We start from the raw sequence: 23,657 nt of genomic DNA on the forward strand, positions 1-23,657 counted from the left end.
AATGGGGGATGTTGGCTTATCTAGCACCCGCAGCTCACAGCCAAAGTGCGAGCGTGGGAGCGAGCGAGGGAGAGAGGGACCGGTACTCGCTGTTGTTATTAGCATCTGGTGCTAGCTGCTCTAACGGAAGAAGAAGATGTGGAGGGAGAGTCCTCTCCAGTCAGACTGAGGCTGATAACTACAGCTCAGTGAGGTAAAGGACTCTGAGGGTTTAGATAGTTCACTTTAGTCTAAGGGTGCGTTCACACCTGCCTTGTATAGTCCGGTTGAATCGAACCCTGGTGCGTTTAGCCGCTTGGTGCGGTTCATTTGGGTCGGTGTGAACGCAGTCCGAGACCTCTGAAGTGAACTAAACAACCGGACTCTGTGTTTTGAATTGACCAATCAGAATCGAGTATTCAACAAAGCCATGTCATAATGTTTTTTAACGGACGTTGTTTGATTATATAATCATGTCTGTTGATCTCAAGACTAACAGCAGCATGAGAATAACCTTCCGAAAGTGCCGATGCTCCATGGCGGAGGCTTCGCTAGAAATTGCCGGGATTTGCGTTTGTACCCCCTTAATGTCTGACCAATGGGTGAACAGCATTTCCGTGCACATGATTTGTGTTTAAAGTTTATAGTCCCTTTGAGTTTTTGCCAGTGTGAACGCAAACCGAACCTTCTGAGAAATGAAACAATGTAACAAACTGTGGTCTGGTGCGCACCAGAGAGCGGACTATTAGGTGTGAACACACCCTAAGGGTGTGTTCACACCTAATCCCGGCAATTTCTAGCGAAGCCTAATCCCGGCAATTTCTAGCGAATCCTCCGCCATGGAGCATCGACACTTTCGGCAGGTTATTCTCATGCTGCTGTTAGTCTGGAGATCAACAGACATGATTATATAATCAAACAACGTCCGTTAAAAAACATTATTACATGGCTTTGTTGAATACTCGATTCTGATTGGTCAATTCAAAAAACGTGACACGTTTTTAATCCAGAACAGACAGACCGCTGTCAAGGATTTATCGACCGTTGTTAAGGACGCTCACATCTGCACAAAGAAGTCCGTTCGATTTAACTGTACAGTTTGGCTGAAACTAACTGACAAGAGCGACAAGAAAACAGCGGAGAAGTAACAGGCAGAAACCCTCCTTTTTACGCAGCGGTCCAGACATAGGTCAGACGGCGACACATATTCAGTTGCCAGTTACTTTGGCATTAGGGCAGGGATATCTAGATACTTTCCAAGGTTTGACATAATGAATTGTGCTACTTTTAAAGCAAGCAACGATTTTTTTCAAATCTGTAATCAAAAAGCTCCTCAAAAACGCTATCGAAGCAGTTCCTGCCGTTGCTACGTTAGTTCAAACAGTAACAACGGACTATTTTTCTTAGCGGATGCATGTACATTTAAATACAACTATTTTTTAAATCAATAAAATAATTTTCTAAATCCACAAAAGCATTTCAATTAATATTGGGAGTCATGTCGTTACTTTGTTAGGAATGTGGCCATGTAATAAGCGGCATAATGTGCAGCAGCATCATTATGGGGAAAAGAACACCTTCATGTCGATCTAGATCCCTCCGCTTCACGTCGGGCTCCTGACCAGCCTGTCGGTGTTCTTTTCCTGCTTATCCATGCAGAGGAGGGGCGTTTCACCGACGACAGGTGTTCTTACTTTTATGTAGCTGACGGAGAATTGTTACTTTACACGACACTGTTCAACACTTAATTCTGCTTTACTCTTTAACTAAACAACCGCGGATGTCTTGAAAGACTCTTTCGCTAAAGATTTTTGAAGATATCCGCGTTCTTGTGACTAGGGTGACCAGATCCCAACAAACCAAATGTGGGACAAGGAGTATGGTTGTGTGGGACAATGTGGGACACCCTCTCAACAGCACCCCCCAACCCCCGGAAGAAAAACCGTAACAAATATATAACAGAGCAGAAAGTGAAGTCAAAATGCAGTTTTTTAATAAAGAAAAGTAAACTAAGGCTAACCAAGGCAGCAGGCATTATTCACTTCAAGTGTTTAGAAATGCATCTTCTTAATTCAACTAGTGTATTACCTGTACAAGTAGGCACAACATAAATTAATAGATAAAATAAAACCAACACTGGCCAGGAGGGAACAGAAACATAATAATACATAAAATAAAATAGCTTTAAGTTTTGTCCATCACAGCAACAGAAGGTGGGCCCCTACACGTGGGGGCCCACCTTCTGTTGCTGTGCTATTTTGTTGCTGTGCTATTTTGTCACCTAGAACCACTGGTGTCTTTGACTCTGTCAAACAACTCTTCACAGAGGCAGGGGCAAGCACATCTGTTATTATGGACGCTGATTTTGTACGACCACATGACATTTTCGTTACTATCTCAGAGTCTGGAAAAATGGTCGGCGCTAGCTTGTTACCAGTCATTTGACCGGTATGAATGGGAGTGTTGCACTGTATGGTAAACACTGGTTATTTCTGCTGCTGTTACCTTGTCTGAGTGACCATCATTTTTTGGTTTGAGTAGGAATGTCTCCATATAGTGGGATGTCTCTGTTTGAGCGACACGTTTCTTGTGAGAACCGCATTCTCTGTGTCTTTTGACGTCGTATTCACTGCCATGTGAAATTTAAAAATTACTCTTGCAAAGATTGCAAAAAAATCTCTGAGTCGCCCTGCACTGGCTGCACCCACGGGTAAGTGTCTTCCCAGTCTTTGTTGTATGTACATCTTCTTTTCTTCTTAGCTGTAGTTTCAGTTTCCTCCATTTTCCATAACCTGCTGCGTCGCCTGCGTTCGTTGTTGTTGTTTGGGGGGGGTGGGTGTGAGTGAGTTACTCTCATTGGTTAACACTTGACCAGCACCCGCCGTGTGTTACAGTTTGATTGACAGCAAACACAGCCCCCTGATGATAGCCTTCCCTGCTTTCTCAACAGCCATTGGATGAATCTGATTTTAAAGAAAAGCGTTTTAGCCAATCAAAATGAAATATGCGGGACATCGTCTCAATTTGCGGGACGCACCAAAAGTCGTGAAAATGCTGTGCAGTCCCGCGCAAAGCGGGACATCTGGTCACCCTACTTGTGACACGTAAATACTGCGCTTCCTATGTTTTGGTGCGGACTGCGTTCACACCAGCAATGAACCGCTCCAGAGTTCGCAAGCAAGCGCTCCGAGACCACCTATTTTAGCGGACCAGAGTCCGGTTGTTTAGTTCACTTAAGAGGTCTCGGACTGTGTTCACACCGTCCCAAATGAACCGCACCAAGCGGCTAAACGCACCAGGGTTCGATTCAACCGGACTATACAAGGCAGGTGTGAACGCACCCTTAGTTATCTCAGTGGGTCTCAAACGTTTTGATCACAATTTATGTAAACACATATTTCCAAGGCACTCCTTTATAATTATTGGGATAAAACAGGTTTGAAATCATTCCAATGTATACTATAGGACAGTAAACCAGACATATCGTTTTAAACTGGAGATAAAAAAATATGCATAAATAAAATAGTAAAATAAGATATGAATGAACAACAAAAATAAAACAAGTGACATTTATTTGTTATTGGCTACGGGTTATTGCTTATGCTTACATACTTATTTAATTATTCAAATGTAAACCGATATTTTTCATATGGGTGTTTGGAGTTGTACCCCCTAGATCTAGTCTCTAGTAATTCTGCTTAAAGTGCACCAGATTGAAGCATTTTACTTTAAAACGTTCAAACATTTCTTCCCGGTATGCCTGAGAAGGCAGATATGCTTGTTTTTCTCAACAAGAACTGTCCTTTAAAAGTTGGACTGTTGCACTGTTGTAGCTTCAGTGGTTCTCAGGTTACAGTTACATAGCAGTGAATATAAACAGACTGATTAATGTGAATATTACTGTAAACTAACCTGTGTAAAAGTTTCTCGAATAAATGTACTTTTTTTGGTGGAAGAAGCCATTTAGATTTTTTTTACCCTGCCCCTCAAAGAATCGGAATTGAGAACCGTTAAGATCCGGAATCGAAAAGTAGAATCGGAATCGGAATCAGAATCGTGGAAATTCAAACGATACCCAACCCTAGTAATCAGGTTACTTTCATATTGTGATACTCAGATTAGGTTACTGATTACATGTTTTGACATATAACTAGTTATTGTAATGGATTACATTTTTAAAGTAACCCTCCCCACCCTGCAGACGAGGGAGGCTGTGGCTCAGTGGATAGTGTGCTGGACTTCAAATCAGGGGATAGCAAGTTTGAGTCCCACTGCGGTCAGCATGTCGTTGTGTCCCTGGGCAAGACACTTCACCCCAAATTGCTCCTCTGGGGATTGTCCACAGTATTGAATGTATGTAAGTCGCTTTGAATAAAAGCGTCTAACAAATGTCATGTAATGTAATCATGTAATGTAATCATGTAATGACACGCAATGTTTTGTTCAGACCGTTTGCAGAAACTTGTCCTTTCACACGAGACTGCTCGACCCGCTGGAGACGCTGTAGTACATATGCCGGGCCTGTAAGTGCAAGTGGCGCTGTACTTCCGCCACAAAATACACCAAAAGCAGCAAAGAAGAGCTCGAGCATGGTTGCCCTTCTGTTTATGCTCCGTGGTGGATTTTGCAACATGTAGTTCATGTAGTTCTCCATATCCACTTGTTGCTGATGGTTGTGGTAGAGGAGCTGTAGATTTTGCAGTAACATCTGTAGAATGGTCAGTAGCTACTGACAGTAGCTACTGACCATCCTACAGCAGTGAGCAGCAGAGGTGGGGAGAGGTGGGGCTATGGCTTTATCATTATCAGGAAATGATCGTATAGGACGTACACACGGAGCCGCCCAGAGCGTTCCGTCCGCAGATCTACCCACCTTGGGACCCGTTATCGTTTCCGCGGTTCCGTTACGGCCTCGTGTGAACGAACGGGCTATACGAAAGAGAAAAGTAGCAGATACAACACGAACCATCTCCATGTAAACGGGGTCTAATTTTGATAGGAATCTGTTTACATGTGCAGGTAACTCACTTGGAATGCCGGATACCAGTTTGAGGGGCCGCAGTACTCTCACCGCTCTTAGTGTTCTCAGATCAAAGTCTGTCCCCACAGTGGCCAGGATCCTGCACACACAACACAGCAGGGGTCAGGATTTCAGATACTTTAACAGCTGATTGTCTCAAACACATTGGCAACCAAAGATCACTAGAGATCACTACATGTTACACTTTAACATCATTCAGTGAGTTAATGAGGCTGGTAGACAGACTGTTAACACATGGTTTTAACAGTTGGTAAATTCATGCAAATAGTATTTTCATAGTGTTGCTAACAGTAATAACACCACAGCACAAACAATAATATGCAGATATGATATTGATATTACTGGAACGCCCAAACAGACTGAAGTTTAAAGCACTTCCATCCTTATAATGTGAATAAGTACAGTGATAGTCTATCAGGCTCTGGCATTGAATACATTGTAAAAGGAAACATAACAGGTTGAAAAGTATTGATGGATGATATTGGATTTTTACCGTTATGCATGTTTTGCCTATTGCCGATGCAGTTACCAATATAAAAATAAAAATATTTAATTTGACTGTAAATGTATATTTTGTTGGTTGATGATGAGTTTGTGAATGCATGCTGAAGACAGACACAGAGAGAGTCAGTCTGTCCAGGCGCATTCAGATGTATATGTTGAGCAGATGTTTAAATCAAATTTAAATGTCACTCATGTGAAGAGGATGGAGGAGTTCTCGGCTCATGAGATCATGCAAGTGTTTGTATTCCCGTAGCATTAAAGAATGTAAAGGCAGTCATAAAATGTCTTGTTTGTCTTTAAGGAGCTTTATCAAGCCTGGAAATAACATGTCATTATTAGTGTGAATGCTGTGCCACAGCAATCCACTATAGTTCTTCAAATTTGTATTAGTGCGAATGCTGTTCATGGAAAACCTCTCCTACGTTGAAACATTAAAAAAAATTAAGAAAAAATATTAAACAAAATGCCTCTTGAAGAGTCATGAACTTGTCAAAAAGTCCACCTAGCTCCCAATAGACTCCCATGTTAAATGTGTCTGGTTCTTTCTTCAGAACAGAGAGATGTAAACTTTAAACAAACTGCTCCCATCTCCACATTTTACACACAAAACCCCCCCAAAAAACATATATCAGTTCATTGGGGTTCCCTGATGCTCACGGTCTGTTAATTTTTTGATAGGAGCTATAGTTTTTGAACAGGTGTCAAAATGGTCAGATATGATCCTCAATGCATTCTTAATGGGACTCAGTTCTGCAGTTGGTAACCATGGTGTTGCTGGGCAGATTAAAACCTTTTATCTCTGGGCTCACACAGGTGTTATGATTATTTGTTATGATTAGGTGCTCAGCACAGAAACAAACACTGACAAACACACTAGACTGTCTCAGCCTATTATTTTCTGTCGGATAGAGACTTCATACTGACTTCAACATGTTCCACATATTTTATTCATTATTGGTGATGTATGGTTTTAGTCGAAAAGTTTGCAGTCAAAATATTCTGCTGCTTTCCCAAGCCTTTTTACTTTATTTTCTCTTCCTAATACAAATTCATTCACTACTACGTACATCTGATATGTAACTCCTTCAGCCTACTTTCAGCTACAGAAACCATTCAACTATTACATTATTCAGCTATTTCAGGACATTGAGGCTATACATGTTGTTGTTTATACCTTTTTTAAACATTTTCTTTTAAATATTAAGCTTCTTCACTATTTTTCCTACTCTTCCAGTTAAACATTTCACTTTCAAGTTTTCAACAAAGTCGTTGCAATGCATTTGAGCTGTAACAATTTTGATTCAAATAATTTCACCCTTCTGCATTTCTCCGCTGAGTTTTCCCGCACTCGGACTATGTCTGCGGGGGGGGTTTAGCACACCTCCCACGCCAACACTACAAGTCGTTATTTTTCATTTGCCTATGAATGCCAAGTTTACTTTCATTTAAGGCAACCAGACCACATCCTTTTCGGACCCTTTTTAGGATTTTGCAGCTTTAATTTGAAGATTATACTACTGTATTAATTGAACTACATTACTCTGAAAATCTGATATGTTAAACATGCCTAAGGCAAGGCAAGGCAAGTTTATTTATATAGCACCTTTCAACACAAGGCAATTCAAAGTGCTTTAAAAAAATGAAAAACATTAAGAAAATGGCATTTAAAAACAGTAATTAAAAAGCAAAAATAATAAAAGAAACATTAAAAGAAAAAAATGTATGGAAAAGTTACAGTGCAGTTTAAGATATGAATAGTTCAATTAAAAGCAGCGGCAAAAAGAAAAGTCTTCAGCCTGGATTCAAAAGTAGTCAGAGTTGCAGTGGACCTGCAGGTTCCTGGTAGTTTGTTCCAGATATTTGGAGCATAATAACTGAACTTCTCCATGTTCAGTTCTGACTCTGGGGACAGAAAGCTGATGGATGGTTAATCATTTAGCAGTAGGTCAGAAATGTATTTTCGGGCTAAACCATTCAATGCTTTATAAACCAGCAGCAGTATTTTGAAATGTATTCTTTGACACACAAGAAGCCAGTGTAAAGACTTCAGAACAGGAGTGATGTGATCTACTTTCTTAGTGTTATTGAGGACTTGAGCAGCAGTGTTCTGAATTAGCTGCAGCTTTCTAATAGATTTTTTAGTGAGACCTGTAAAGACACCATTACAGTAGTCGAGTCTACTGAAGATAAAAGCATGGACACGTTTTTCTAAATCCTGCTGTGACATTAGTCTTTTTAATCCTCGATATATTGTTAAGGTGATAGTATGCTGACTTCCATGACTACAGCTACATTTCTGGCTTTATCTGTTGTTTTGAACATTGCAGACTGAAGCTCAGCGCTAACTTTGATATGTTCTGCCTTGGCTCCAAAAACCATTACCTCAGTTTTATCTTTGTTTAATTGGAAAAAGTTCTGACACATCCAGTCATTGATTTGTTCAATGCACTTACTCAGTGTCTGAATTGGAGCATAGTCTCCTGGTGAAATGGTTATGTAAATGTGTGTGTCATCCGCATAGCTATGGTAACTTATTTTGTTATTGTTCATTATCTGAGCCAGTGGTAGGATGTAGATGTTAAAGAGAAGAGGCCCCAGGATGGAGCCTTGAGGTACCCCACATGTCATATTTATCAACTCAGATGTGTATTTACCTATAGAAACAACGTTTTTTCTGTCCTTTAAGTAGGATTCAAACCAATTTAGAACTGTTGCCGAAAGTCCCACCCAGTTTTCCAGTCTGTCTAGTAATATGTTGTGGTCAACAGTGTCAAACCGACGACTTCTCAGTTGCAGTGGGTGACATTATTGTCACAAGTAAGAAGGAAATTACATACCTAGCATCTATTCTTGAGGCAAACCTCTCCTGTGACAAAATGGCATCCAATGTAATAAAAAAAGTCAATCAAAGAACTAGATTTCTATACCGGATCTCCTCTCTGGTAAACAAACAACAGCTACTTGCAATGGGCCTGGTCTACAAGATCCACTACATCTCTATGGTACCCATGTACATGTCAAAGTTCTTCCCAAAGGTCAAGGAATACCATGATCATAACACCAGAGGGAGCTCCACAAATCATGTGAAACCCAGATTTGGCGCAAAAAAGGGGGAATACACGTTTTGAAATTATGCCACATCAAGGTGGAATGCTCTTCCCACAACTGTAAAGGAAAGTAAAACTATGCTTACCTTCAAAACCTCTCTTAAAGAGCACCTTCGGGGGAGAGCATTGCAAAACTTGCCCCGGTAATGGTACAAATCTCAACCGGTCGTACAATGGACAGCTTCCCCCCCCCATCTATGTATATACTCGCATTTTAGACTATGTTACTAACTGTATATCTGTAGACTTGGTATGTCTTAAATGTCCGGTTAGGATGTATTAGAACGAAATCTAAAATGAAAATTGTAAATAAGCAATCTGTATGTAAAAAACCACCTGTATGTAAATTGTAAATAAGCCATCTGTATGTCAAATATGTCTTATATGTCTTAAATGATATGATGAATTGGAAATGGGGGACCCTGATGTAAACAAGACGAAAGTCTTTCTCTGGTCTGCATCCCCTTAACAATTGTATTTTTTGAGCTGTACTGTACTGTACCCAATATACAAGCTGTTAATAAACTTTTCAATCAATCAATCTATCAAACGCAGCACTAAGATCCAGAGAAGTCATTGTTTTTCAAGTCCGAGTCAAGTCTCAAGTCTTTGCGCTCAAGTCTGAGTCAAGTCTCAAGTCTTTGCGCTCAAGTCCAAGTCGAGTCTCAAGTCAGGTTGGGCAAGTTCAAGTCAAGTCCAAGTCCTAAACTTTGACAAAACGAGTCATAAACAAGTCATTATGTGTTTTTCACCAAATGTAATGACATCGATCAACAGAATAATACTTAATAATCAAACTGCTCTTTATTAGTCACATTAATAATTTAATAATCCATTTTCTCTCTGCTGGTAAAGTAACGTGTTTCTATTTTAAGAGGGATCAGTAAGTTAAGGCTACCGTGACGGTTTGATTCAGAAGGAGTTTAATGTATACGATCCCTGATGTTGAGGTGACCAGAATGTTTATTTCCACTGTGTACAACATATTATAAGGGACCCACTATCTATCTTTATGCAAGGGATAATGTGCAGCCAGGAAAAGAACACCTGAATCTAGATCCCTCTGCAGGTGGTACTTTAACTATATTTTGATGCTATTACTTTTCTACTTTTACTTGTAGCATTTTGAATGCAGGACTTTTTATTGTAACCGAGTATTCCTACACTCTGGTGCTTTTGTACTCAAGTACAAGATCTGAACTTCTCCCACCTCTGACAGTAAATCCTGAGTGGTTACCAAAATAAAGGTAACCAAAAAAGGTTATTTTCATTTTACAAATCCTGCACTCAGCTTTGCTTTCTCCAATATCATTGAAATGCAGCCAGATGCTGCTTATTTTTTCGGTTTTCGCTAATTTCTTGACTTTTTCCAATCCGTCTCCCCGTCGCTCTGTGCAGCTGGCCTGTACCACTACACCTTCTGTGCCCCCCACCCTTCTTTCACATAATGGTATGATCCTAGTGTGTCCTCGCATATGATTGGCCGCTTGGTGGACCAGCTAAATAAAGTCCCGCCCCTGCCTGCAAGGATTCTCAGCAAGAGTAGAAGCGGCTGAAGATTCTGCTCTCCCAGACGGAAGTCTTTTCTTCTAGCGGCAGCTCGCGATCGGCGTGTTGGAGACCTCTGAATTAAATGATCAAGTCCCCTCAAGTCAGAAGGCTCGAGTCCAAGTCAAGTCCCGAGTCATTGGTGTTCAAGTCCAAGTCGAGTCGCAAGTGTTTTGTGATTTTGTCAAGTCGAGTCTCAAGTCATCAAATTGGTGACTCGATTCTGACTCGAGTCCAAGTCATGTGACTCGAGTCCACACCTCTGCTGAGATCTAATAATACTAACACTGAAGTTCTGTGCTGTGGTTTGGCCGAAAGCCTGACTGGAACACATTTTTTTTTGGAAGTTACCAGGCTGTTTCTACACGGACCACTATTGCGGTAAGCATGTTGTAACTTCCGGTTGTTGTTGTTGTCATCTCCGGGTATCCCGTGTGCCTGTTCTGTTGCTGATAGCTTATTATCTTAACTTAATCGATCGTTTTAAAACTCTTGATCACGGCAACTGCCTGACTTTGTAATCACACGTTACTACAGCTTAAGCACTCACAACTCTCCTTCTCTTAGCGACTGTAACTCCACAGTTGCCTACACTCTTTTCGGGTTTGCTAACGGTAGCTACTTTAGCTTGATAACTAGCCATGGCTCTTTCCCCACCCTCGGGTGTTATTTCCTGCTCTAACTGTCTCATGTTTGGTTACTTCCCTACCTCCTTTACTGGTACCGATACATGTGTTAAATGTAGTATAGTTGTTAGGTTGGAGGCGGGAATCATAGCCATAGAAGCCCGGCTCCGCATCTTAGAAAGTAACTCAGCTAAAGTAAAGCCCATGTTAGCCGGTGCGGACCGGCAAAAGGTAGCTCCTCTTAGTCGTCCCCCGGCAACTCCCGAGCAGCAGGGAGACTGGGTGACTGTTCAGAAGGGGCATAACGCGAAACCCGCAGGTCCCCACCAACCCGTTCACGTATCTAACAGATATTCCCCACTCAGCGAGACACCCGCTGAGAAGCCAACTCTGGTTATTGGTAGCTCTATTATGAGACACGTGAATTTAGAGACCGAAGCCTCCACAGTCACATGCATTCCGGGGGCCAGAGCGGGCGATGTTGAGGCGCATCTTAAACTGCTGGCTAAAAATAAACGTAAATACAGTAGGATTGTTATTCACGTCGGTGGTAATGATGTTCGTTTACGCCAATCAGAATGCACCAAACTTAATGTGGAGTCGGTGTGTAGTTATGCTAAAACAATGTCGGACACCGTAATCTTCTCTGGTCCCCTCCCCAATCTGATCAATGATGACATGTATAGCCGCATGTCATCATTTCAGCGCTGGTTGTCTTGGTGGTGCCCAGCAAACAATGTGGGCTTCGTAAATAATTGGACAGCCTTCTGGGAAAAAACCTGGTCTTAAGAGGGACGGCATTCATCCTACTTTGGAAGGTGCAAATCTCATTTGGGCAAACATTTCAGGGCTTTGTGGACTTAATCAATGACAAAGTGGAGTTGAGACCAGGAGGCGGAGTCGCAGTCTTACACGCTTCTCTGCGCTCTCTCCGAGGCAGTCATCCATAGGAATCCCGAACCCAATAAAATACCCAATATTAACGGTGTGTGTGTCTGCCCAAGGACAATTTAAGGTAAAACCTAATAGAGGTGTCATACATAATAACCTAATAAAAGTAAATGTAACAACTACTACAGTGCAACAAAACAGGAATATTAAATGTGGTCTCTTAAACATAAGATCCCTAGCATCTAAAGCAATATTGGTAAATGATTGAATATCAGATTATAATATTGATATATGCTGTCTCACTGAAACTTGGTTGAGACATGAAGAATATGTCAGCATAAATGAGGCCACTCCACCCAGCCATATCAATACTCATATTGCCCGAGGCACGGGCCGAGGAGGTGGAGTTGCAGCAATCTTTGACTCAAGTTTACTTATCAATACTAAACCAAAATTAAATTATACCTCCTTTGAAAGCCTCGTTTTTAGTCTTACGCATCCGACCTGGAAAACTTTGCAGCCAATCTTATTTGTTACAGTGTACCGTGCACCAGGTCCTTATTCAGAATTCTTATCAGAATTCTCTGAGTTTTTATCAACTTTGGTACTTAAAACAGATAAAGTAATTATCGTAGGTGACTTTAATATTCATGTTGGCGATGATAAAAATAGCCTTACTGTTGCATTTAACTCTATATTAGATTATGTTGGTTTCTGTCAGAGTGTAAATAAACCAACCCACTGCTATAATCACACTCTCGACCTTGTTCTGGCTTATGGTATTGAAATTGAGCAACTATTAGTCGAACCGCATAATCCTGCTTTATCCGACCATTTCTTAGTAACTTTTGAAGTACTATTACTAGACTACAAAGCATTAGTCAAAAGCTCCTGCAGCAGAAACCTATCTGTTAGTGCTACAGCCACATTTAAGGAAGAGATTCCACCAATACTTAACTCGATAGCATGTCTGCATGTAAGGGAGGAAACTTATACAAAATGTACACCACCCCAAATTGATCATGTTGTTGATAGTGCTACAGATGCGCTGCGAATAAAATTAGACTCTGTTGCTCATTTGAAAAAGAAGAAAATAAGACAACATAGATTAGCTCCATGGCATAATGCCGAAACCCGCAAAATAAAGCAAAAGTCAAGACAACTTGAAAGGATATGGCGTTCCACTAAACTTGAAGAATCTCGTTTAATTTGGCATATTACTCTCAATGAATATAAGAAAGCACTGCGTAAAGCGAGAGCAGCCTACTACTCTTCATTGATAGATGAGAATAAGAATAATGCAAGATTTCTTTTCAGCACTGTAGCCAGGCTGACGGAGAGCCACAGCTCGATTGAGCCTTCTATTCCCATAGCACTCAGTAGTAATGATTTTATGCTCTTTTTTAACGATAAAATTGTTACTCACAGCTCCCGGAAACGTAAGTTCTAATATTACACTAGATAGTAAATTTTCAGCCATTAACCTTGAACAATTAAATTCAATGATTCTCTCTTCTAAACCATCAACGTGCATGTTAGACCCAATTCCAACTAAGCTGTTGAAGGAAGTTTTTCCATTAATTAGCACTTCTTTATTAAATATTATGAATATGTCTTTATTATCAGGCTATGTTCCACAATCATTCAAAGTAGCAGTGATAAAACCGCTTCTTAAAAAGCACAACCTCGATCCAGAGGTTTTAGCCAACTATAGACCTATTTCTAATCTTCCGTTCCTCTCAAAAATTATTGAGTAAGCGGTCGCAAAACAGCTGTGTGATTACTTAAAAAACAATGATTTATTTGAAGATTTTCAGTCTGGCTTTAGAACACATCATAGCACAGAGAAAGCTCTGGTTAAAGTCACAAATGACATTCTAATAGCCTCAGACAAGGGACTGTCTTGCTCGATCTTAGTGCTGAATTTGATACTATCGACCATGATATCCTATTGCAAAGACTAGAGCACTTAGTTGGCATACAGGGAACTGCTTTAGGCTGGTTTAGGTCCTATCTATCTGAACGCTCTCAGTGTGTACGTGTTAACGATGAATCTTCCACGCAAACCAAAGTTAGCCATGGAGTGCAACAGGGCTCAGTGCTCGGACCTATTTTGTTCACATTATATATAATTACGTTAGGCAATATTAGAAGGAATCATTCTGTAAACGTTCATTGTTATGCGGATGAACTAAGTTCTTTTGGTACCGGTGATATTCACATTCATGCCTTTTCATATGAGTGTGCAAGTTTGATGTATTTCCAGCCGCGTAACCAATTTTAGTTGAACAATGCCGACAAACAGCTTTGGTTTGGTCCACCTGTCTTTGTCCGTAATCCTTGTATGTAACTGCGAAACCAAAATGTTCCCAAACCGGAGACTTCAATGATGCTGGAGGATTTTCGAGCTCAACTTTAACTGCGTTCGCCATTAATTTTCGACAGTTCCTCAAATTACTGACTAAATTTGAACGCATCCCTCTGACCAGCTCTCATAGCATGCCCTCTCATCCAATGAAATGACTTGCTCGCTCTATGACGCGATGAGCCCAATGGGAGCAAATTACTCTGAATGCTGCGACGCAGCACCTGAGATTACTTCCAAGAAGTTGTTCACGTTCTCAATTTTTTTACGTTTAACGTTATATTCGTTCGGTACACTTCGGTACACACGTGTACCGAACCGAAGGGCCCGTACCGAATAATTTCGGTACGGGTACGTGTACCGTTACACCCCTACCGTCTACACTACAGCGTCGACAGCGTCGAAAGCTCCAATCTGCTCCAATCTGCCCATTCACTTTCAATGGGGTGACGTCACGTAGCCGCGCTTTTTCGCCGAACTGAATTGTGGGTAGCAGAGCGAGGCGTCTCAGGCGTCTCAGGCGACAGAAGTTGAACAATGTTCAACTTCTGTCGCCTGAGAAAATCTGACAGCTGAAACTGTAGCCAATCAAACCGCGTCTAAGCTGGGAGAGATATCCCGCTGTTCATTTCTATATTTCAAAAAAAGTCGGAGGAGAAACTAACTATCGCCGTAGCAAATCACCCGGTTTTGTATGACCAGACCCTCTTCACCTACCGGGATACAAACCGGAGGAACCAGGCATGGAGGGAGGTGGCAGAGACAGTGGGGGAAACTGGTAGGTTTTCGCCTGTTTGGGGAGTTTATATATATATTGCTCGCATAAAATCCCCGGGGGTTTTTGCTTTGTATGTCGGGGGCGGGAGATTCATGTGATTGGTTGTTGGTCGTGTTGCTTGAATAAAATCCCCAAGCTCCAGACACGCCCAGCTCCAAGCTATTTTTGGAGCTGTAGTGTGGACGCTCCGTTAGGCTTTGCACCCAGAGAGTTCCAGGGAGGACTACCACTTGTAGATGTATTACCCGGTACACAGCCCTCCTGTTTCTTTGAATCCTTGTAGCTGCTAACTAGCTGTGAGTTCCCACATAGTCCATTCACTTCCACATTAACTTCCAACTCTTTCATTTTCATTTCCAACACGGCCATCATCTGTAGAAGTTTGGAAGTCATCTGTAGAGAACGGAGGCATTTTTGCTGCTGTGATGCTTTAGCTTAAGCTAAATAGAATGCAGTACCAGGCTTTAGCTGTTGCTAGGCCACGCTACTGTAAAGGCCTGGACACACCAAGCTGACACCAAATAACTGACACAGACGGACCCCCGACTGTTGTGTCGCCTCACGTCTCCTGCGTCTTGGCCATGTGTCGCACTGGAACACACCGCAAAGACTTCAGCCGATGGCCAAGAAGCACTTACGAACTGCGCATGCGTGAGTGGCAATAACTCTCCTTACCAGCAGGCGGCGGTAGTGTGTATTCATCATTCAAAAGAGTCAACAACCGGAATAGAGACTGCGTGATAACCGAGAGAAGAAGAACAGACTGCATGATATAAACCAGGGGTCACCAACCTTTTTTAGGGTGAGGGCTACTTTCAAAAAATAAAACAAGTCGAGGGCTACTTTTGCTCCTCTTTTTTTTGTTTTTTGCAGTGTATATATTTAGCACATTTTAACATTATTATATGCTGACCTTTAACCTTTGTGTGCTGTTTGGGTCTGTGGGACCCGTTTGCAGTGTTTACTAAAAGAAAATGTTTGCAATTTAATTAATTTAACCTGCTTTATTTGGGGGTGGATCTCACCTCCTCTAGGGGGGTCCTCACCGCCTCATGAGCATGCATGGAAGATTTTTTTTTAAATGTTGAAGTGAAATGCATCAATCTGGTGCACTTTGAGCACAACATGAATTGATGGATACAGCTCTCAACACTCAGATGAAAGGGAGCTGTATTTTCAATAATCCAAACATCTTTAGAATATGATCACAACCAATAACAAATCATTTAAACTTGTTTATTCTTATCTTATGTTACCTATTAGCATTCTTTCTTTTTCTTTATGCATATTTTACTAACCACTCCCCTTTTAAACTGTTTTTTTTTTACTGTCCTATAGTACACATTGGAATTATTTCTTACTTTATCTATATTAAATAGATAAAGGTGTGCTCTCCCTAGCTCTCTTTCTCTCCGTCTTTCTCTCCGTCTCTCTCTCGTCTCTCTGTCTCTCTCTCTCCCTCCCTCCCTCCCTAGCTCGCTCACTCTCTCTCTCTGTCTCTGTCTCGCTCGCTCACAAAGGCTGTGTGCTCCTCCGTGGCGATGACAGCTTGCGTTAAAAAATAATAATAAACATATTTGTAAAGTGGGGACACAAAGGTGATTTCGAAAAGTGCGGGGGACATGTCCCCAGTGGAAATTACGCCATGCGTGTGTGTGCGTCAAGTGCAATAAATATATAAGTTACAACACACAGAGTAAAACTCTGCCCCTCGTGTGTTGTATAGGCTGGCATGATAGGCTGTTCAATGATGTGTAGTGTAGATTCTGCCAGAAGGAAAATCAGCGGGGAGGTTTTCTTCCCGACTGCAACGCTGGTCCCGCAAATCAAGCAAGAACGTGATTGGTCGATATTCATTGTGGGGGGAGGGGTGTTAGATAGATATAGAGTTGTAGTAAGTAGATAGAGTTCGCTATGATTTAGCTTTCGTTTATGCATAGGGTAGATTCTTTTAATTACATTTCCTTTTTTATTTTGTGTATTTTATACATTTTGGATTTGCTTGGCGAGCTATTTTTAGAACATGCCCGGCGGGCGACTCACGTTGCCCCTGCGGGCGACTAAGTGCCCGCGAGCACCGTGTTGGCTACCCCTGATATAAACAAACAACAAATAGTGTGTGCGTTCCATTTTCACTCTACAGCGAGAAGCTCATGGGGCTTACCCGAACCTGTGTCGAGAGCTGGAGTTAAATGAAATCTCAGATTTGCCTTCCTAATAGTTTATTTGGGTCCCTCACTTCCGTTTTGCTTCTCATGCACTGATTCGCTAGCTGAACAGCCAATCAGAGTGATTTATTTTGCCACAGCCTTCAGCCCATCGATTCGACATGTTGAATCGGTGGGTTTTCGGCTGAAAAGGTGTCGGCACGGCTGAAAAGACACGACGGTGCGGGAAACACCAATCTGAGTAGGGCGTGTCGACGCTCATCGTCGGCCTGACACCCATCGACGACCAAAATCGGCTTGGTGTGTCCGGGCTTTAAGACTGAGGTCGTCGTAAAAATATTGAAATATGGCTGAAACCCTCCGTCTATTTACGAAGAATGACTGTCCCAGTGATAAATGAATGTCCAGGAGCCGCTGCTGGAAGTTTTCAGAAAAGAAAAATAGGAAAATCAGCATAAAAAAGTAAGCAGAGGCAAGAGCAAGCTGAAAAGCGTCTGCATTGTAAGAAAGCACACTAAGAAAGCTAATGCATAATAATGAACATTTATAACCGTTTTCACATCCTCTCTGGATGTGAAATAACAAAGCTATTGTTTATATGATTCAAAAGGGGGCTGTCAATAAACTCAAATTATTGTATTAAACCAATGGATATTCTTGTCCACATGTTTCTGACAGCTGTTGTGTCCTGCACTGCCTGACATGCATAGGTTACTCAGATTCTCACACACATCCATCAAGTCAGCAGCAGGTCTGCTACTAAACTCCTTAACTGATCAGATGGACTGTGGACTGTGTAAAGATGTGGACGGCTGCTGGGGGGGAGGTGTTGTCCACAATGGGGCCAGATAAGCAAACCAGAAGGAGGACTCTTATTTTCTGTCTATAATTCAAGAGCTGATTTATCAGCACATCATTTAACAGAGAATGGATTGAGCAACAGGAAATTAACTTCAAGACCTTTGTTCAATTATGTATGGACTCTTACGAGGATGAACCATATCATGAAAGGCAATTCTAACAAAGTCCAAGACTAAATCCGAATATAAAGAGCCAGTCAAAGAGCTTTGACAAGGTATAAGTTATTAGTTATAAGTATATACCTATATCTAAAACTGGTGATCCAAGTAACTCCACAAACCATCACCCTTTCTCTATATGATTATTACTATATATTATTCTGAACATTAATTTAAACCTCAATTTTAACAAATGTAAACAGTAAAATAACTCTTATAAGCTTGAATATGTTTTTAGAAAGCATATTTCTACCTATGGCTAGTAATAGCCATCAGTAGAAGTATCATTTAAGTCAGGGATGGGCAAATTGCGGCCCCCAGTTTAATATTCTAAAAACCAAGAATTTGTTTATTTGAAATCAAATGAAAACAAACTGTCACGGACCCTGCCGTGTTATTAATATACGCTTTTCATTCATAATTTCAGCAGGAGGGGGAGTGGTGCTTTTTTTTGTTAGTTAGTCAATTTATTGAACATGTCAGAAACAAAACAAATATATAACAATAATATATATATATTCTCCTTTCTTTTTTTTTTTTTTCCTTTTCACTCAGATTAATAATTATAACAAAGTACCAAAAAAAAACAAAAAACAAAACAATAATAATAATTTTCAGATAGTCTCTGTTCATGTTCAACAGGGGCAAGAAGAAGCTTAAAAAACTTTTCTGGTCCTACCCCCTCTAACATATATTTTTCTTATAAAACATTAGGTCATCGTCATCAGCGACATGTTTGTCTTGTTAATCTTTTCTTTTTTTTTTTTACAAAACAATCAGAAAGAAATTACTTTTTACAATTACAAGAAATAACAACAAATGAGATTTTACAGGTCCTGTTCATAACCATTAATGATTAGACTCCTAAATAATACTTTCATTTTAGATAGACTTGTACAATATTTCAGTGCATCGTTACAGTTATTCCACAGACTAACACCTTTTGATGAGATGCAATGAAGTTTGGCATTTGTTCGTACGGGTGGTTTTTTGAAAATGCAGTTTCCTCTCAACATGTGCTGAGGAACAGCAGAGTGCGAGTTGACAGGTGTCTGTGTGGACATTCCCCTTATTGTGGAATAAGGGGAATGCAGAGACAGACTACAAGTGTCTTAGGTTCAAGTTAGACAACTAATGTCTGGGTTAGTGTTCATGACTTCATGTTCATGTCATCTTAATGCACACACATTTTCCGTGCTTTCCAATAGTTTTAAATAGTTTTATTCCACTGTTAAATAACCTGTTCAATACAAACATGCCACTTGTAAAAATTAAATAACATTTATGTGAACTGATATTTGTTTAGTGAGCTTATTAGAGGATGTTCCCATAAAGATTGAAAAATGTCAATGAAGATGTCAGACTTAGTATGTTTGTTAATAATTACATACAATACATGGAACTTGTGTGTGTGTGTGTGTGTGTGTGTGTGTGTGTGTGTGTGTGTGTGTGTGTGTGTGTGTGTGTGTGTGTGTGTGTGTGTGTGTGTGTGTGTGTGTGTGTGTGTGTGTGTGTGTGTGTGTGTGTGTGTGTGTGTGTGTGTGTGTGTGTGTGTGTGTGCGTTACAAGTGAATCTGCGGCCCCCTGGTGGCACATACATTATGTGGACCCCACCACCATCCAAGTTGCCCATCCCTGATTTAAAGTGGACCTATCATGCTATATTTGAAACATATATTGTAGGGGCATACCTGTATAAAGTATATAAATATATATATTTTTTCAAAATACCTAACAGATCCTGTATTTTAGACATGCCTCATTTCGCTCTATTTGCTCTTTCCAGCCCTGTTTTTGCAGGGGGCTGATTCTGTGAGCTGCAACTGACCATGCCCCCCTGCAGGAGAGGGGAGTTGGCAGTTACTGTGGCATTAGGGCAGGGATATCTAGATACTTTCCAAGGTTTGACATAATGAATTGTGCTACTGTTAAAGCAAGCAACGATGTTTTCAAATCTGTAATCAAAAAGCTCCTCAAAAACACTATCGAAGCAGTTCCTGCCACTGCTACGTTAGTTCAAACAGTAACAACGGACTATTTTTGTTAGCGGATGCATGTCAATTTAAATCAATATAACTATTTTTTAAATCAATAAAATCATTTTCTAAATCCATAAAAGCATTTCAATTAATATTGGGAGTTATGTCGTTACTTTGTTGAGAATGTGGAGAATGTGGCCATGTAATAACACCCTTCATCCAGATCTAGATCCCTCATGATCAGCCTGTCGGTGCTCTTTTCCCCATAATGACCGCGTCGCTGCACATTATCCCTTACATGTGATTATATAGAGTCATTATTCATTTGTTTTAAAGCAGGAGGCGCAAACGCTTGCCTCGGGGAGGGAGAAAAAGAGCCACAGCGGAGAATAAACAGAATGGCAACCATGGCAACCATGCAAGGGAAGTCTTCTTCGCTGCTTTTGTGGCAGACTACAGCACCACTTACAGGCCTGGCATATGTACTACAGCGTCTCCAGCGCTTTCGAGCGGCAATGGTCGGCCGTGGCCCAACCTCTCATTCCCCTGATAGGTGGAGAATTGACCAATAGCCGTAGCACCACCGTCTTGACGTCAGGACAGTGTTCAAATCTGGATCAGTCTGTATCAGATCCGTTGCAGTCCCTTCTTTAGAGATTTGGGTATGGAGGAAAATAGAGAGGGTTGTGTTTTCTGACACTTGGTAAGTTCCCTGGAACACCGGGGACACATATTCATGTATAAAAGACGTACAAAAGTGCATTTTGCATGATAGGTCCCCTTTAAGTAATAACCAGTGCTGCTAATCCAATCCGCATGAACCATGATGGAACAAGCCTCAACACAAAGGATAGAGGAAACATCTCTCCATGTCATTGAATTGCAATCCTACAAAAAAACATTTCTACTTTTCCTTCCACCTGAACATCTTAGAGCTCCAGTCATCCCTCAGCTAATATCCATCCCAGCAGAGGAGGGATCCAACATCTCGGCCCACAACGATTTGCACAACAGCTGCTTCGCGTAAAAAATGTGCGTACCAGTGGCCAGAGACTTTCTTTTGGGGGTGCTGTGTGGTAGCTTGATGTTTCATAGAGGGTGCTCAAACATTTAGGGTTTGCCATTAATGTATGCTACAGTGGAATGTTCTAACACTCCCCATACGCACACAGTATACCCGCGACTGTTACAATGAAGGCTCGATAATCAGCTCACGGCATATATGTGTAAGCAGGGGTATAGTGCAATTTTTTTATAAGTGGGGGGTGGACCTAACATCTTCTAGGGGGGTCCGGGGGCCTGCTCCCCCGGGAAGATTTTTTTTAAATATTGAAGTTAAAAGCATCAATCTGATGCACTTTGAGAGCAAAATGAAGAGATCTATGGATACATCTCAACACCCATATGAAACAGAACTGTAAACAGATTTACTTTTTCTTTGTGGATATTTTACTAATCACTCCCCTTTTAAACTGTATTCTTGTTTTACTGTCATATAGTATTTCATAAATGTTTTTCATTTATTCTCTTATTTTTTTATAGCTTAATGATCATATGAAGATGTGCCTCGGAAATAAATGTTTACATAAATCGTGACTAAAGTGAACTATCTAAACACTCCAGAGATGGAGTACTCGAGTCCTGGACTCGGACTCGAGTCGGACTTGAGTGCCGATTTTCGGGACTCGTGACTCGACTCGGACTCGCGCACTGATTGACGCGACTCGGACTTGGACTCGTGAATTCTCGCACAGGATGACTTGGACTCGGACTCGTGAATTCCCCCCCCCACGATGACTCGGACTCGACTCGTACATTGACGCTCCGACTTGGACTCGGACTCGAGCACATTTTCTCTGGAGTCTGATGTCCTCTATCCTGTATGGCGAGTTCACGTACTGGGCCCCGCTGTTCCAGTCTAGAGATGTCTACAGACACACCCCGCATCGTGCTGTATGCTTTCACACATTCTGCTTCCACATTGGAAGCAAAATGCTCGTTATGTGGAAACAATATAGAAGAGAAGGCTCCGTAACACATTACTCTAAGGGTCGAGTTCAGACATATAGGCTGTCTTGAACACTATCATCAGAGTAACGTGATCTAATCAATAAATAAAGATTCAGCCGATAACGAAAGCACATGGCTACTTAACATGCATAATGACATCATTTTGCATGCTAAGTAGCCATGTGCTTTCTGGGGCTAAATCTTTATCAGTAAACTGATTTAACCCGTAAAAGTTCCTTCAAAATAAGAGTCCCAATCTTATTACTATCAAAATAAAAGTGCAAAACGAAAACTTTACCATAGGAAAATATTGGCATACAAATATAATCACTTCTCTAAAAGGTAACTCATTTTAAATATAGTTTATTTATATATAATAATAATATGAATATTAGAAATAAGCTTTATATTTGTATAGCACCTATTACAAGAATTGTAGCCAAAGTCGCTTCACAGCAGTTCAATAGACAGGATAACAGCAATGTAGAGGAGCAGCTACATTTCAAAACATATATCCACGAAGATTAATACATGAAGACTTGTGACTCGGACTTGACTTGGACTCTTCTTAAGTGACTCGGAATTGGACTCGGACTCGAACACAGGTAATGATGACTCGGACTCGGACTCGACTTGGACACTCCTTGGGTGACTCGGACTTGGACTCGGACTCGACTACGACTCTCCCTTGGTGACTCGGACTTGGACTCGGACTCGAAGAGTGGTGACTCGAGGGTGACTTGGACTCGTGAATTGGTGACTTGACTACAACACTGAAACACTCAGAGAGTCCTTTAGCTCACCTGAGTCTCTCAGTCTGACAGGAGAGGACTTTCCCTTCACCTTGTTGTGGAAACAGCTCCTTATATCCGTTAGCGCAGCTGCACCAGATGCTAACAACAACAATCACCGGCTCTCTCTCTCTCTCTCTCTCTCTCTCTCTCTCTCTCTCTCTCTCTCTCTCTCTCTCTCTCTCTCTCTCTCTCTCTCTCTCTCTCTCTCTGCGCTCGTGGCACGCACGCACGTACTTAATAAAACCACGCTTCGTGTGTAAGTCAATGGGAAAATGTATTTGAGGGCCCAGTGACGTCACAGACTGACACAGAGGTTGTAGTACCGCCTTTTGGCGCACTTCCTATACATCCTGACTCAACTAGCTCTGATATCAGAACCAATGATGTCTGTTACACCACTCTAGAGAATGAGTGCATCCTTCATTTTTAGCTCCCTTTACCTGCTGAAAGCATATGAGTTCTTAAAATACAGCTCATTGGGGATTTAATTTACCCAACAACTGCCGGCAGGTGGTGTAATATATAGTCAGGCTGAATTACATAAGTGCTGCACTGTGCCTGCCTGTGGAAAATAACACATTCAGACACCGTCATCCTGCACATCTGGAGGCTCCATTAGCAGCAAGCTGCAGCAGGTGGAGTGGAAAACAGCCAATTATGTGGGAGGGAGACATTGAGCCCCGCCACATAAAACTCTCAAACTGACACATTCATAAGCATAGCGTAGACATGCATCCGCAAACACACCAGACTCATGTATGTTAGTACATGCATGCACAAACTGCGGAGTTGCACTGGCTCAAGCTGTCAAACTAATGTTTTAATATATATTCCAAACAAACCACTGG

At 41.3% G+C, this 23,657-nt stretch overlaps 1 protein-coding gene across 1 annotated transcript in view; it reads right to left on the bottom strand.

Annotated features, from left to right (window-relative positions):
- Positions 1-23,657, bottom strand: part of LOC117452130 (voltage-dependent N-type calcium channel subunit alpha-1B-like) — a gene marked incomplete at its 3' end in the record, with an annotated part of 152,098 nt that overhangs the window by 66,847 nt on the left and 61,594 nt on the right. The window contains 1 exon segment of the mRNA XM_034090611.1: positions 5,008-5,099. Within this exon segment, the coding sequence (XP_033946502.1) occupies positions 5,008-5,099 (92 nt within the window).

Source organism: Pseudochaenichthys georgianus, chromosome 9 (genome assembly GCF_902827115.2).
Source record: "Pseudochaenichthys georgianus chromosome 9, fPseGeo1.2, whole genome shotgun sequence".
Classification (NCBI taxonomy): Eukaryota; Metazoa; Chordata; class Actinopteri; order Perciformes; family Channichthyidae; genus Pseudochaenichthys; species Pseudochaenichthys georgianus.